The sequence below is a fragment of the Petromyzon marinus genome, chromosome 83 (assembly GCF_048934315.1).
Source record: "Petromyzon marinus isolate PM22_M1 ecotype Great Lakes invasive population chromosome 83, UKy_Petmar_22M1.pri1.0, whole genome shotgun sequence".
In the NCBI taxonomy this organism is placed as follows: Eukaryota; Metazoa; Chordata; class Hyperoartia; order Petromyzontiformes; family Petromyzontidae; genus Petromyzon; species Petromyzon marinus.
The window spans coordinates 1,339,684-1,357,388 of NC_133748.1; the positions used below are offsets into that span (position 1 = coordinate 1,339,684).

General features: G+C 46.8%; 1 protein-coding gene across 1 annotated transcript in view; it reads left to right on the plus strand.

The window, feature by feature from the left end:
• Positions 1 to 10,241: 10,241 nt before the first annotated feature.
• The window catches only part of LOC142907817 (uncharacterized), a 45,176-nt gene continuing 37,712 nt past the window's right edge, over positions 10,242 to 17,705 (plus strand). The window contains exons 1-2 of the mRNA XM_076057631.1: positions 10,242 to 10,411; positions 13,370 to 13,540. Of these exons, the coding sequence (XP_075913746.1) occupies positions 13,407 to 13,540 (134 nt within the window). The 5' untranslated portion in view covers positions 10,242 to 10,411; positions 13,370 to 13,406. The remainder of the gene's footprint in view (positions 10,412 to 13,369; positions 13,541 to 17,705) is intronic.

The window sequence follows — 17,705 nt, forward strand, 5'->3', positions numbered from 1 at the left end:
ACAGACCAGGTAGCTTCCACACAGCGTTACGCAACCGATGAAAAGATATTGCCGCTCGACTGATTCGGAGTGAGACCTCTGCTGTTAAACTGGAGCCAGTCAGACACACAGACACACACTCTAACACACAGACACACACTCTAACACACACACATTCTAACACACACACAGTCTAACACACACACATTCTAACGCAGACACACAGTCTAACACACAGACACACACATTCTAAAACACACACACAGACACACACATTCTAACACACACATACAGACACACACTCTAACACACACAGACACACATTCTAACACACACACAGACACACAGACACACACATTCTAACACACACACACACACTCTAACACACACACAGACACACATATTCTAACACACACAGACACACACTCTAACACACACACAGTCTAACACACAGACATAAACTCTAACAGACACACACAGACACACAGATTCTAACACACACACACAGACACACACAGTCTAATACACAGACACACACTCTAACACACACACACAGACACACACATTCTAACACACACACATACACACGCATTCTAACACACACATACAGACACACACACTCTAACACACATTCTAACACACACACAGACACACTCTAACACACACACACATTCTAACACACACACAGACACACAGTCTAACACACACACACAGACACACACATGCTAACACACACACACTCTAACACACACACACTCTAACACACACACACTCTAACACACACACTCTAACACACACACACACTCTAACACACACACACATACACACACATTCTAACACACACAGACACACATTCTAACACACACACACATTCTAACACACACACACACAGACACACACTCTAACACACACACACACACAGACACACACATTCTAACACACACACATTCTAACACACACACACAGACACACACACTCTAACACACACACAGACACACACACTAACACACACACACATTCTAACACACACACAGTCTAACACACACACACACACACATTCTAACACACACACAGACACACACTCTAACACACACACACTCTAACACACACACACAGACACACACATTCTAACACACACACATTCTAACACACACACACTCTAACACACACACACACACACTCTTACACACACACACAGTCTAACACACACACAGACACACACTCTAACACACACACACAGACACACACTAACACACACACACAGACACACACACTCTAACACACACACACACACACTAACACACACACAGACACGCACAATCTAACACACATACACATTCTAACACACACACACACAGTCTAACACACACATTCTAACACACACACACAGACACACACATTCTAACACACACACAGTCTAACACACACAGTCTAACACACACAGACACACACATTCTAACACACACACTCTAACACACACACACAGACACACACACTCTAACACACACAGACACACACAGTCTAACACACACAGACACACACATTCTAACACACACACACACACACTCTAACACACACACACACTAACACACACACAGACACACACACACAGTCTAACACACAGTCTAACACACAGTCTAACACACACACACTCTAACACACACACACACTAACACACACACACACACTCTAACACACACACAGACACACACACTCTAACACACACACAGACACACACATTCTAACACACACACACACACACATTCTAACACACACACACACGCATTCTAACACACACACACACACTCTAACACACACACACAGACACACACATTCTAACACACACACACACACTCTAACACACACACACAGACACACACATTCTAACACACACACACACACATTCTAACACACACACACACACGCATTCTAACACACACACACACACACACTCTAACACACACACACACACAGACACACACATTCTAACACACACACACACATTCTAACACACACACACACGCGCGTGTGACACGCCACGTACAATCACCTCGCTACCCCTCCCCCCACCTCTCTCTGCCGTATTTGGTCAAGTTGTTGTGCCTCCCGGGTTGAGGGGGGTAGGGGATAGAGAGCTAAATTTAGGGCTGAGCGGACCGTGTGGTGAGACGTCATCTGTGGGTGGGAGTGGGTGGGCGCGCGTGTCTTTGTGGGTGTGGGTGTGTGTGGGGGGGAGCGGTGGTGCAGTGGTTAGCGCTGCGAAACGTGTCGCTGGTCAAGCCCCCTAGATCAGCTGACCCTGCATTGATACACAGCAATACAGGGCCACGTTCATCGCATACACTACGCTATACACTACACTACTGTACACTACTACACTATACACTACACTATACACTACTACACTATACACTACTACACTATACACTACTACACTATACACTACTGTACACTACTACACTATACACTACACTATACACTACACTATACACTACCACACTATACACTACTACACTATACACTACTACACTACTACACTATACACTACGCTATACACTACACTACTATACACTACTACACTATACACTACTACACTATACACTACTACACTATACACTACACTATACACTACGCTATACACTACACTACTATACACTACTACACTATACACTACTACACTATACACTACACTATACAATACACTATACACACTATTGTACACTACACTATACACTACTACACTATACACTACTACACTATACACTACTACACTATACACTACACTATACACTACTACACTATACACTACTACACTACACTATACACTACACTATACACTACACTATACACTACTACACTATACACTACTACACTATACACTACTACACTATACACTACACTATACACTACTACACTATACACTACACTATACACTACACTATACACTACTACACTATACACTAGACTATACACTACACTATACACTACTATACTACACTACTATACACTACTACACTATACACTATGCTATACACTACACTATACACTACACTATACATTACACTATACATACACTATACACTACTACACTATACACTACTATACACTACTACACTATACACTACACTATACACTACTATACACTACTACACTATACACTACACTATACACTACTACGCTATACACTACTACACTATACACTACTACACTATACACTACACTATACACTACACTATACACTACACTATACACTACTACACTATACACTACTACACTATACACTACACACTACTACACTATACACTACACTATACACTACACTATACACTACTATACACACTACTGTACACTACACTATACACTACTACACTATACACTACACTATACACTACACTATACACTACTATACACACTACTGTACACTACACTATACACTACTACACTATATACTACTATACACACTACTGTACACTACACTATACACTACTACACTATACACTACACTATACACTACGCAATACACTACTATACACTACACTATACACACTACTGTACACTACACTCTACACTACTACACTATACACTATACTATACACTACTACACTATACACTACACTATACACACTACTGTACACTACACTATACACTACTACACTATACACTACTATACACTACACTATACACTACTACACTATACACTACTATACTCGACACTATACACTACTACACTATACACTACACTATACACTACACTATACAGTACTACACTATACAGTACTACACTATACACTACACTATACACTACACTATACACTACACTACTACACTATACACTACACACTACACTATACACTACACTATACACTACACTAACCTCTATAACCTCACGGCACGGCATATCTCTCGCCTACTTCAGGAGTGTTGTCTTTGCTGTGGTTGTCACACACCTGATGACGATTGCTGTGGTTGTCCCACCTGATGACGATGGCTGTGGTTGTCCCACACCTGATGACGATGGCTGTGGTTGTCCCACACCTGATGACGATGGCTGTGGTTGTCACACACCTGATGACGATGGCTGTGGTTGTCACACACCTGATGACGATGGCTGTGGTTGTCACACACCTGATGACGATTGCTGTGGTTGTCCCACACCTGATGACGATGGCTGTGGTTGTCACACACCTGATGACGATGGCTGTGGTTGTCACACACCTGATGACGATTGCTGTGGTTGTCACACACCTGATGACGATGGCTGTGGTTGTCACACACCTGATGACGATTGCTGTGGTTGTCCCACACCTGATGACGATTGCTGTGGTTGTCACACACCTGATGACGATGGCTGTGGTTGTCCCACACCTGATGACGATGGCTGTGGTTGTGCCACACCTGATGACGATGGCTGTGGTTGTCACACACCTGATGACGATGGCTGTGGTTGTCACACACCTGATGACGATTGCTGTGGTTGTCACACACCTGATGACGATGGCTGTGGTTGTCACACACCTGATGACGATTGCTGTGGTTGCGATCGAAACGTCACGTGATCTATGATTTCCCCCCCCACGTTACTTTACAGGAAGAGCCACAGAGCTTGGATTGGTGCGGTGGCGAGAGCTTCAAATCACGATTGGGCAAGCTACCCCCTTTGTGCGAGCAGGCGTTGTTACAATAAAACAGTGTTGCCTCAACGAAGCATTGCTTCTCCCTCTGTACCCACTACACCTGTGTAGTGGGTACTACACCTGTGTAGTGGGTACAGAGGGACACGGAGAGTAGAAGCAGCACTATTTATTTAAACCTTAACAAGGGTTACACTAGAAGGGGTAGCGGCCCCTCCACCCGTATAACTCAGGAACACACCCCAGGCTCTCTAGCCTAAGCTCTAGGCTCCCAGTTCCTCCTGGTAGGGCTCTAAGGGAGGCTATCAGATCCGGCCCTGGTTAGGCACAGATCTCGGCACCCCGCCGACCAGACCGGCCCTTAGAAGGACTCTGACTCTGGGGCTCTGGGCCCGCACCACCGGCTTGCTGTGCCGGCCCTGAAAAGGGCAGCGGTCACAGGAGTCCCAGGGTCTCACCTAGCTGGCCTTCCTTCTTCACTGGTTGCTTCAGCCTCGGGCCCAACACTCTGCCCCCGAGCACCCTGGCTCCCCGCACTTTATACCCACTGGAGCCTTAGCGGACGTTGTTGTAGCCACCAAGGTGTGGGTGAACCACACCTTCCCGTGGCCATGTGTTTATTCCCCATAGCACCCCTACACCTGTAACAACAATAGGGATTCATATTCTTGGTTCTTTCGGTAACGTCGCCACCACGTAGCAGGGAAACAAAGTACCCGGCGTTGCACGGGCGAAAAAGGCAGACACACACACACACGTGGACTTACACACAGACATCGACCCACACACATAGAAACACATCGACTTAGACGCTACACACACACACATATATGGATAAACCCAGGATGGATCGTTAGTCGGCCAGCCTAAATGTTTCTAACCGGCAAAGATGTTCCATTAGGTGGGTGTACGTTTCGCAAGCCTAGAGAAGGGAGGGAATTACCGTGGCTGAAGACCTGGGGCTTCATGCGGAGCGAGAGACAAGGTAGCTTCCACACAGCGTAACGCAGCCGATGAAAAGATATTGCCGCTCGACTGATTCGGAGTGGGACCTCTGCTGTTAAACCGGAGCAGGTCATGAGCACACTGCCCAGGTATGGGAAACTCTCCACTCTCTCCACAACTGCCCCATCACCGATTGGGAGTTGTGGGGGTGGATTGTCCGATGGTACAAAATACCCAGGCAGGTGCTTAGTTTTGATGGGGCTGATGGTAAGGCCCCACCTCTTAGTGGCAAGCTCCAGGTTCAGCAGCAGCGCCTCCAACTCCTCTGAGTGAGCAGCAATCACCAGAGCATCGGCATACATAACGTGGTTGAGCAATAGGGAGCCATCCCTTGACCGCACCCGGGCATCGATCAGCCTCCCATTATATCTGTAGCATATGGAGATTCCCCCGGTACAGCCATTGAAGGCTTCACAAACCACGTGGTCAAAAGGTATGTTAAATAATGTGGGAGCCAGAGGACATCCCTGTCGCACACCCCAAGGTGTACAGGGAATGGCTCCGACTCCCGGCCACGTAGTTTTACCCGGGCCCGCTCACCATCATGAAGGTCCTTAATGATCGTGAGCAGAGGGTGAGGGGACTCCGAAAGCACGAAGAACAACCCAGAGACCAGGCCCTACTGATGGTACCATAGGCCTTGACCAGGTCAACAAAGCACACACACACACATTCACTCACACACGGACCTACAGACACGCAAAGAAATGGACTTACACTGACTCACATTGAGCCACGCACACAAAGCGACTAACACAGACGCCCATGGACTGACACACACAGACATATCGACTCGCACACACAAACACATATGGACTCACACACAGACAATATTTATCAACCTAATAATTAAAAATGTATTTTGTGCACACAGATTATTTTTTGCAATATCTGGCAACGTATTGATTTCATAAGAGTAAGCAATGAACGTGAGTTATGTACACAGATTATTATATCTGGCAACGTATTGATTTCATAAGAGTATGCAATGAACGTGAGTTATTATGTACACACGCAGATTATTATTATATCTAGCAACGTATTGATTTCATAAGGGTAATCAATGAACGTGAGTTATGTACACACGCAGATTATTATTATATCTGGCAACGTATTGATTTCATAAGAGTAAGCAATGAACGTGAGTTATTATGTACACAGATTATTATATCTGGCAACGTATTGATTTCATAAGGGTAATCAATGAACGTGAGTTATTATGTACACAGATTATTATTGCAATATCTGGCAAAGTATTGATTTCATAAGGGTAAGCAATGAACGTGAGTTATTATTATGTACACACGCATATTATTATTATATCTGGCAACGTATTGATTTCATAAGAGTAATCAATGAACGTGAGTTATTATTATGTACACACGCAAACATTATTATTATTTTAATAAGTGTTAACTTATGTGTTTAATAATAGTAAACAATGAACCTGAGCTGTTAGCGTAAGAAGCAAGTTAGTGTGTACTTAGCATAGGCCTAGGTCAGGCCTAGGCCCGTGCCGAGCCCCCGTCTCTGGCCTACATCGCCGCGGCCGGGGGAGGTGGCACGTTGGCAGGCAGGGCCACTACCCCCACCCCCCCCACGGCCGTGCAAGAAAAATGGTATCTCAGCAGTATAAAAGTATTATCTAGAATTATTATCTACGGACTCTGTTGTAGAAACTGGACGCATCGTATTGGCGTTGGGGGCGAAGAGGACATGAGACTGTGAAGATACAAATCCGCAGCGTGAACTGTATATTTATTGCATGTTCAACGCGTAAAAATGAAATGTCCCCCGTGAGGTCGACCGAACGGGCATCACTTGGTAGCGTCCGCCCAACCCCCCCCAGGCAATTGTCAGTTGGTACGGTCCATGTGACGCAATAAGGAAATAATTAAAATAATAATTTTTGATTTAAAGCTTTCGTGACTGCAGTAATTCGTATTCTTAGTTTTTTCGGTAAAGTCACCACGTTGAAGAGAAACAACAAAACAATCAAATATATATAAAACAATAAAAAAAATTCTCACGACGTTTCGACCATAACTCAAACGGTCATCTTCACACCATCTTCACACCTGAAGATGACCGTTTGAGTTATGGTCGAAACGTCGTGAGAATTTTTTTATTGTTTTATATATATTTTATTATTTTGTTGTTTCTCTTCAACGTGACTTTACCCCCCAAAAAAAACTAAGAATATAAAATAATAATGATGCCACAAATTTGTGGGTTAAACCACTTTAAAGTTGAGGGATGAGAAAACGGAATAGCCTATTCTCACCCCGGGATTTAGGACGTGCTGCCTGGCGAATTTTTTTGGACGTCAAGCCCACCGTCCGGGAGGCAAATCCCTTGCAAACGGAGACTTTTTTTTAATATATATAAAAGATAGAAGCAGAATATTATAATATTATTTAATTTATTTTCTATCATTAAATTTATGTTCAATTATTACATTTATTTTCTGTTATTAAATTCATTTTAAATTATTTAATTGTTTTTCTATTGCTGTATTTAATTTGTTTTCTGATATATAATTTTTTTGCTATTAGTAAATTAATGGTCAAGTATTCTTGGTTCTTTCGGTAAAGTCACCACCACGTAGAAGGGAAACAATAAAATAATAAAATTATAAAACAATAAAATTATTGTAAAACTGTGAAATTATTATTCTTGGTTCTTTCGGTAAAGTCACCACCACGTAGAAGGGAAACAATAAAATAATAAAAATATAAAAGAATAAAATTATTATTCTTGGTTCTTTGGGTAAAGTCACCACCACGTAGAAAGGAAACAATAAAATAATAAAAATATAAAACAATTAAATTATTGTAAAACAATAAAATTATTCTTGGTTCTTTTGGTAAAGTCACCACCACGTAGAAGGGAAATAATAAAATAATAAAATTATTAAACAATAAAATTATCACGACGTTTTGACTGCAACACAAGAAGCAATCATCATCAGGTGTGAAAACCACAGCAAGAAATATTTATTTAAAAAAAAAAGTTCCATTATTGAATTTATTTTATTGAATTTATTTAATAGTATTTAATTTATTTTCTATTATTAAATTCCTTTTATATTATTTAATTGCTTTTCTATTACTGTATTTAATTTGTTTTCAGATATATAATTTTTTTGCTATTAGTAAATTAATGGTCAGGTATTCTTGGTTCTTTCGGTAAAGTCACCACCACGTAGAAGGGAAACAATAAAATAATAAAAATATAAAACAATAAAATTATTGTAAAACAATAAAATTATTATTCTTGGTTCTTTCGGTAAAGTCACCACCACGTAGAAGGGAAACAATAAAATAATAAAATATAAAACAATAAAATTATCACGACTTTTTGACTGCAACACAAGAAGCAATCATCATCAGGTGTGAAAACCACAGCAAGACATTTTTATAAAAAAAAAATGTTCCATTATTGAATTTATTTTATTGAATTTATTTAATAGTATTTAATTTATTTTCTATTATTAAATTCATTTTATATTATTTAATTGCTTTTCTATTACTGTATTTAATTTGTTTTCAGATATATAACTTTTTTTGCTATTAGTAAATTAATGGTCAAGTATTCTTGGTTCTTTCGGTAAAGTCACCACCACGTGGAAGGGAAACAATAAAATAATAAAATTATAAAACGATAAAATTATGACGACGTTTCGACTGCAACAGAAGAAGCAATCATCATCAGGTGTGAAGACCACAAAAGAAAAAAAATTCTTTCAAATTTTCTTGCTGGGTGGGTGAGTGGGTGGATGAGTGAGTGGGTGAGTGGGTGGGTGGGTGAGTGAGTGGGTGAGTGAGTGGGTGAGTGGATGGGTGGGTGAGTGGGTGAGGGAGTGGGTGAGTGGGTGGGTGAGTGAGTGAGTGGGTGGGTGAGTGAGTGGGTGAGTGAGTGAGTGGGTGAGTGGGTGAGTGAGTGAGTGGGTGAGTGGGTGAGTGAGTGGATGAGTGGGTGGGTGAGTGAGTGGGTGAGTGGGTGGGTGAGTGGGTGAGTGAGTGAGTGGGTGAGTGAGTGGGTGGGTGAGTGAGTGAGTGGGTGAGTGAGTGGGTGAGTGGGTGGGTGGGTGAGTGAGTGAATGGGTGGGTGAGTGAGTGGGTGAGCGAGTGGGTGGGTGAGCGAATGGGTGAGCGAGTGGAATATTCTCGAGACGGAGTGATGTGGTACAGGAGGACGTGGAGCTGAGTGGACTTGCCGATGACCGGTACCAGCAGTGTCAAGATCGCCCTCTGTGGAGGTGGAGGCTCGTGAAGGACGCTACTGGGCTAGTGCCAGGCTAGGTGCACCTTGAGGCTACTGGGCAGTTGGAGGCAGTCGCCCTCCAGCAACAACGGAGGGCAGAGGAGCGACGCTCACAACAACGAGCGGAGCGACGGGCGGCTAAAACGCAGTAGGGGGCACAGTAGGGGGCACAGGTGGTGTATCAGCACCTAGCCTGGCACAGCAGTACAACACACGGCACCTGCAGGGTCTGTCCACGTGACCACCTCGTGCACCTAGCCTGGCACAGCAGTACAACACATGGCACCTGCAGGGTCTGTCCCGTGACCTCCTCGTGCACCTAGCCTGGCACAGGCGCCGTAGTGACGTCACCACGGTGACCAGATTTCCCCACACGCGACGATATGACGTCGACACGCGATGATAACGACATGACGTCGCGACGCAATGACCACATGACGTCAAATCAAACGGCGACATGACGTCACCCCGATCCGTTGCTATGAGACCGCGCGACGCTCTGGTGTGAGTTTATGGATCTCTGTGTGGTGGTGAGTCTATGGGTCTCTGTGTGGTGGTGAGTCTATGGGTCTATGTGTGGTGGTGAGTCTATGGGTCTATGTGTGGTGGTGAGTCTGTGGGTCTCTGTGTGGTGGTGAGTTTATGGGTCTCTGTGTGGTGGTGAGTCTATGGGTCTCTGTGTGGTGGTGAGTCTGTGGGTCTCTGTGTGGTGGTGAGTTTATGGGTCTCTGTGTGATGATGAGTCTATGGGTCTCTGTGTGGTGATGAGTCTATGGGTCTCTGTGTGGTGGTGAGTCTATGGGTCTCTGTGTGGTGGTGAGTCTATGGATCTTTTTGTGGTGATGAGTCTATGGGTCTCTGTGTGGTGGTGAGTCTATGGGTCTCTGTGTGGTGGTGAGTCTATGGGTCTCTGTGTGGTGGTGAGTCTATGGGTCTATGTGTGGTGGTGAGTCTATGGGTCTCTGTGTGGTGGTGAGTCTATGTGTCTCTGTGTGGTGATTAATCTATGGGTCTCTGTGTGGTGGTGAGTCTATGGGTCTCTGTGTGGTGGTGAGTCTATGGGTCTCTGTGTGGTGGTAAGTCTATGTGTCTCTGTGTGGTGATTAATCTATGGGTCTCTATGTGGTGGTAAGTCTATGGGTCTCTCTGTGGTGATGAGTCTATAGGTCTCTGTGTGGTGGTGAGTCTATGGGTCTCTGTGTGATGGTGAGTCTATGGGTCTCTGTGTGGTGGTGAGTCTATGGGTCTCTCTGTGGTGATGAGTCTATAGGTCTCTGTGTGGTGGTGAGTCTATGGGTCTCTGTGTGATGGTGAGTCTGTGGGTCTCTGTGTGGTGGTGAGTCTATGGGTCTCTCTGTGGTGATGAGTCTATGGGTCTCTGTGTGGTGATGAGTCTATGGGTCTCTATGTGGTGATGAGTCTGCGTCTCTGAGACTCCCACAGGGTTCAGTGTTAATCACTGAGACTCCCACAGGGTTCAGTGTTAATCACTGAGACTCCCACAGGGTTCAGTGTTAATCACTGAGACTCCCACAGGGTTCAGTGTTAATCACTGAGACTCCCACAGGGTTCAGTGTTTATCACTGAGACTCCCACAGGGTTCAGTGTTAATCACTGAGACTCAGATAGGGTTCAATGTTAATCAGTGAGACTCCCACAGGGTTCAGTGTTAATCACTGAGACTCCCACAGGGTTAAGTGTTAGTCACTGAGACTCCCACAGGGTTCAGTGTTAATCACTGAGACACCCACAGGGTTCAGTGCTAATTACTGAGACTCCCACAGGGTTCAGTGTTAATCACTGAGACTCCCACAGGGTTCAGTGTTAATCACTGAGACTCCCACAGGGTTCAGTGTTAATCACTGAGACTCCCATAGGGTTCAGTGTTAATCACTGAGACTCCCACAGGGTTCAGTGTTAATCACTGAGACTCCCATAGGGTCCAGTGTTAATCACTGAGACTCCCATAGGGTCCAGTGTTAATCACTGAGACTCCCATAGGGTTCAGTGTTAATCACTGAGACTCCCATAGGGTCCAGTGTTAATCACTGAGACTCCCATAGGGTTCAGTGTTAATCACTGAGACTCCCATAGGGTTCAGTGTTAATCACTCAGACTCCCACAGGGTTCAGTGTTAGTCACTGATACTCCCACAGGGTTAAGTGTTAATCACTGAGACTCCCACAGGGTTCATTGTTAATCACTGAGACTCCCATAGGGTTCAGTGTTAATCACTCAGACTCCCACAGGGTTCAGTGTTAGTCACTGATACTCCCACAGGGTTCAGTGTTAGTCACTGAGACTCCCAAAGGATTCAGTGTTAATCACTGAGACTCCCACAGTGTTCAGTGTTAATCACTGTGACTCCCACAGGGTTCAGTGTTAATCACTGAGACTCCCACAGGGTTCAGTGTTAATCACTGAGACTCCCACAGGGTTCAATGTTAGTCACTGAGACTCCCATAGGGTTCAGTGTTAGTCACTGAGACTCCCACAGGGTTCAGTGTTAATCACTGAGACTCCCACAGGGTTCAGTGTTAATCACTGAGACTACCACAGGGTTCAGTGTTAATCACTGAGACTCCCATAGGGTCCAGTGTTAATCACTGGAACTCCCACAGGGTTCAGTGTTAATCACTGAGACTCCCATAGGGTTCAGTGTTAATCACTGAGACTCCCACAGGGTTCAGTGTTAATCACTGAGACTCCCACAGGGTTCAATGTTAGTCACTGAGACTCCCATAGGGTTCAGTGTTAGTCACTGAGACTCCCATAGGGTTCAGTGTTAATCACTGAGACTCCCATATGGTCCAGTGTTAATCACTGAGACTCCCACAGGGTTCAGTGTTAATCACTGAGACTCCCATAGGGTTCATTGTTAATCACTGGGACTCCCACAGGGTTCAGTGTTAATCACTGAGACTCCCACAGGGTTCAGTGTGAATCACTGAGACTCCCACAGGGTTCAGTGTTTATCACTGAGACTCCCATAGGGTTCAGTTTTAATCACTGAGACTCCCACAGTGTTCAGTGTTAATCACTGTGACTCCCACAGGGTTCAGTGTTAATCACTAAGACTCCCACAGGGTTCAGTGTTAATCACTGAGACTCCCATATGGTCCAGTGTTAATCACTGAGACTCCCACAGGGTTCAGTGTTAATCACTGAGACTCCCACAGGGTTCAGTGTTAATCACTGAGACTCCCATAGGGTTCATTGTTAATCACTGGGACTCCCACAGGGTTCAGTGTTAATCACTGAGACTCCCACAGGGTTCAGTGTTAATCACTGAGACTCCCACAGGGTTCAGTGTTTATCACTGAGACTCCCATAGGGTTCAGTGTTAATCACTGAGACTCCCATAGGATTCAGTGTTAATCACTGAGACTCCCATAGGGTTCAGTGTTAATCACTGAGACTCCCACAGTGTTCAGTGTTAATCACTGGGAGCTCATCGAGTCAGGCTAATTCCGCTGGTACCCCCACAGATCTGTCTTCGCCCACGAGTCCCGGGCGGTGGAGAAGATGCAGGGTAAGAAGTTGAAGAAGATCGGAGGAGGTGGAGGAGGTGGAGGAGGTGGAAGTGGTGGAGGTAAATCTGGGACAAAGAAATCTGCGGCAGCCCCACGGACCGCTGACGAAGTGTTGCTTGAGTACAGGTGAGTGAGTGGGTGGGTGGGTGAGTGGGTGAGTGAGTGGGTGGGTGAGTGAGTGGGTGGGTGAGTGGGCTGGTGGGTGGGTGAGTGAGTAAGTGGGTGCGTGAGTGGGTGTTTGAGTGAGTGAGTGGGTGAGTGAGTGAGTGGGTGGGTGAGAGGGTGAGTGGGTGAGTGAGTGAGGGAGTGGGTGGGTGAGTGAGGGAGTGGGTGGGTGAGTGAGTGGGTGGGTGAGTGAGTGGGTGGGTGAGTGAGTGGGTGAGTGAGTGAGTGAGGGGGGTGGGTGAGTGAATGGGTGGGTGGGTGAGTGGTTTGGTGAGTGGGCGGGTGGGTGAGTGAGTGAGTAGGTGGGTGAGTGGGTGTTTGAATTAGTGAGTGAGTGGGTGATTGAGTGAGTGAGTGGGTGAGTGAGTGAGCGGGTGGGTATGTGGGTGAGTGAGTAAGTGGGTGGGTGAGTGAGTGAGTGGTTGGGTGAGTGAGTGGGTGAGTGGGTGAGTGAGTGGGTGAGTGAGTGAGTGATTGGGTGGGTGGGTGGGTTGGTGGGTGAGTGAGTGAGTGAGTGGGTGAGTGAGTGAGTGAGTGAGTGGGTGAGTGAGTGAGTGAGTGGGTGGGTGAGTGAGTGAGTGAGTGGGTGGGTGGGTGAGTGGGCGGGTGGGTGGGTGAGTGGGTGAGTGAGTGAGTGAGTGGGTGAGTGGGTGAGTGAGTGAGTGGGTGAGTGAGTGAGTGGGTGAGTGGGTGAGTAGGGGAGTGAGTGGGTGAGTGGGTGAGTACAGGAGTGAGTGGGTGAGTGGGTGGGTGAGTGAGTGAGTGGGTGAGTGAGTGGGTGAGTGGGTGAGTGGGTGAGTAGGGGAGTGAGTGAGTGGGTGATTGAGTGAGTGAGTGGGTGGGTGAGTGAGTGGGTGAGTGGGTGGGTGGGTGGATGAGTGGGTGGGTGGGTGGGTGAGTGGGTGGGTGGGTGAGTGGGTGAGTGAGTGAGTGACTGGATGAGTGGGTGGGTGAAGCTTGCGGAGCCCCAATGTGGTTTCAGGAAAGGGCGGTCCTGCACAGATGCCATATTTTCTGTCCGTCTGCTACAGCAGAGGTGTAGGGAATTCCAACAAGACCTCCATCTCTGCTTTATTGACCTGGTCAAGGCCTATGATACCATCAGTAGGCCTGGGCTCTGGGTCGTTCTTCGTGCTTTTGGAGTACCTGACCCTCTGCTCACGATCATTAAGGACCTTCATGATGATGTGCGGGCCCGGGTAAAACTACGTGGCCGGGAGTCAGAGCCATTCCCTGTACACCTTGGGGTGCGGCAGGGATGTCCTCTGGCTCCCACATTATTTAACATCTATTTTGACCGCGTAGTTCGTGAAGTCTTCAATAGCTGTACCGGTGGAATTTCCATTTGGTACAGATATAATGGGAGGCTGATCGATGCCCGGGTGCGGTCAAGGGATGGCTCCCTATTGCTCAACCACGTTATGTATGCCGATGATTTGGTAATAGCTGCTCATTTAGAGGAGGAGTTCGAGACGTTGCTGCTGAGACTGGAGCGTGCCACTAAGAGATGGGGCCTTACCATCAGCCCCACCAAAACTAAGCACCTGCCTGGGTATTTTGTACCATCGGGTACTCCACCCCCACAACTCCCAATCGGTGATGGGGCAGTTGTGGCCAGAGTGGAGAATTTCCCATACCTGGGCAGTGTGCTTATGACCGGCTCAGTTTAACAGCAGAGGTCTCACTCCGAATCAGTCGAGCGGCAATATCTTTTCATCGGTTGCGTAACGCTGTGTGGAAGCTACCTGGTCTGTCGCTCTGCACTAACCTTCAGGTCTTCTCAGCCACAGTCATTCCCTCCCTTCTCTACGCTTGCGAAACGTGGACCCCCCTAATGGAACATCTTTGCCAGTTAGAAACATTTAGGCTGGCCTGCCTACGATCCATCCTGGGTTTAACCAGGCTGGATTTTGTGAGGAGCTCACAAATTCTCGAAAGATCTGGGCAAAGTCCCATCGGTGAGCTCCTCCGGGAGACAAGGCTGCATTGGCTGGGTCTCTGTGTTGTGGTGAGTCTATGGGTCTCTGTGTGGTGGTGAGTCTATGGCTCTCTGTGTGGTGGTGAGTCTATGGGTCTCTGTGTGGTGATGAGTCTATGGGTCTCTATGTGGTGGTGAGTCTATGGGTCTCTAAGTGGTGGTGAGTCTATGGGTCTCTGTGTGGTGGTGAGTCTATGGGTCTCTGTGTGATGCTGAGTCTAAGGGGTCTCTGTGTGGTGATGAGTCTATGGGTCTCTGTGTGGTGGTGAGTCTATGGGTCTCTGTGTGGTGGTGAGTCTATGGGTCTCTGTGTGGTGGTGAGTCTATGGGTCTCTGTGTGGTGGTGAGTCTATGGGTCTCTGTGTGGTGGTGAGTCTATGGGTCTCTGTGTGGTGGTGAGTCTATGGGTCTCTGTGTGGTGGTGAGTCTATGGGTCTCTGTGTGGTGGTGAGTCTATGGGTCTCTGTGTGGTGGTGAGTCAATGGGTCTCTGTGTGGTGGTGAGTCTATGGGTCTCTGTGTGCGTGATGAGTCTATGGATCTCTGTGTGGTGGTGAGTCTATGGGTCTCTGTGTGGTGGTGAGTCTATGGGTCTCTGTGTGGTGGTGAGTCTATGGGTTTCTGTGTGATGATGAGTCTATGGGTCTCTATGTTGTGGTGAGTCTATGGGTCTCTGTGTGATGGTGAGTCTATGGGTCTCTGTGTGGTGGTGAGTCTATGGGTCTCTGTGGTGGTGATGAGTCTATGGGTCTCTGTGTGGTGATGAGTCTATGGGTCTCTGTGTGGTGATGAGTCTATGGGTCGCTGTGTGGTGGTGAGTCTATGGGTCTCTGTGTGGTGGTGAGTCTATGGCTCTCTGTGTGGTGGTGAGTCTATGGGTCTCTGTGTGGTGATGAGTCTATGGGTCTCTATGTGGTGGTGAGTCAATGGGTCTCTGTGTGGTGGTGAGTCTATGGGTCTCTGTGTGGTGGTGAGTCTATGGGTCTCTGCGTGGTGGTGAGTCTATGGGTCTCTGTGTGGTGGTGAGTCTATGGGTCTCTGTGTGGTGGTGAGTCTATGGGTCTCTGTGTGGTGGTGAGTCAATGGGTCTCTGTGTGGTGGTGAGTCAATGGGTCTCTGTGTGGTGGTGAGTCTATGGATCTCTGTGTGGTGGTGAGTCTATGGGTCTCTGTGTGGTGGTGAGTCTATGGGTCTCTGTGTGGTGGTGAGTCTATGGGTTTCTGTGTGATGATGAGTCTATGGGTCTCTATGTCGTGGTGAGTCTATGGGTCTCTGTGTGATGGTGAGTCTATGGGTCTCTGTGTGGTGGTGAGTCTATGGGTCTCTGTGGTGGTGATGAGTCTATGGGTCTCTGTGTGGTGATGAGTCTATGGGTCTCTGTGTGGTGATGAGTCTATGGGTCGCTGTGTGGTGGTGAGTCTATGGGTCTCTGTGTGGTGGTGAGTCTATGGGTCTCTGTGTGGTGGTGAGTCTATGGGTCTCTGTGTGGTGGTGAGTCAATGGGTCTCTGTGTGGTGGTGAGTCTATGGGTCTCTGTGTGGTGGTGAGTCTATGGGTCTCTGTGTGGTGGTGAGTCTATGGGTCTCTGTGTGGTGGTGAGTCTATGGGTCTCTGTGTGGTGATGAGTCTATGGGTCTCTATGTGGTGGTGAGTCTATGGGTCTCTAAGTGGTGGTGAGTCTATGGGTCTCTGTGTGGTGGTGAGTCTATGGGTCTCTGTGTGATGCTGAGTCTATGGGTCTCTGTGTGGTGATGAGTCTATGGGTCTCTGTGTGGTGGTGAGTCTATGGGTCTCTGTGTGGTGGTGAGTCTATGGGTCTCTGTGTGGTGGTGAGTCAATGGGTCTCTGTGTGGTGGTGAGTCTATGGGTCTCTGTGTGGTGGTGAGTCTATGGGTCTCTGTGTGGTGGTGAGTCTATGGGTCTCTGTGTGGTGGTGAGTCTATGGGTCTCTGTGTGGTGGTGAGTCTATGGGTCTCTGTGTGGTGGTGAGTCAATGGGTCTCTGTGTGGTGGTGAGTCAATGGGTCTCTGTGTGGTGGTGAGTCTATGGGTCTCTGTGTGGTGGTGAGTCTATGGGTCTCTGTGTGGTGGTGAGTCTATGGGTCTCTGTGTGGTGGTGAGTCTATGGGTTTCTGTGTGATGATGAGTCT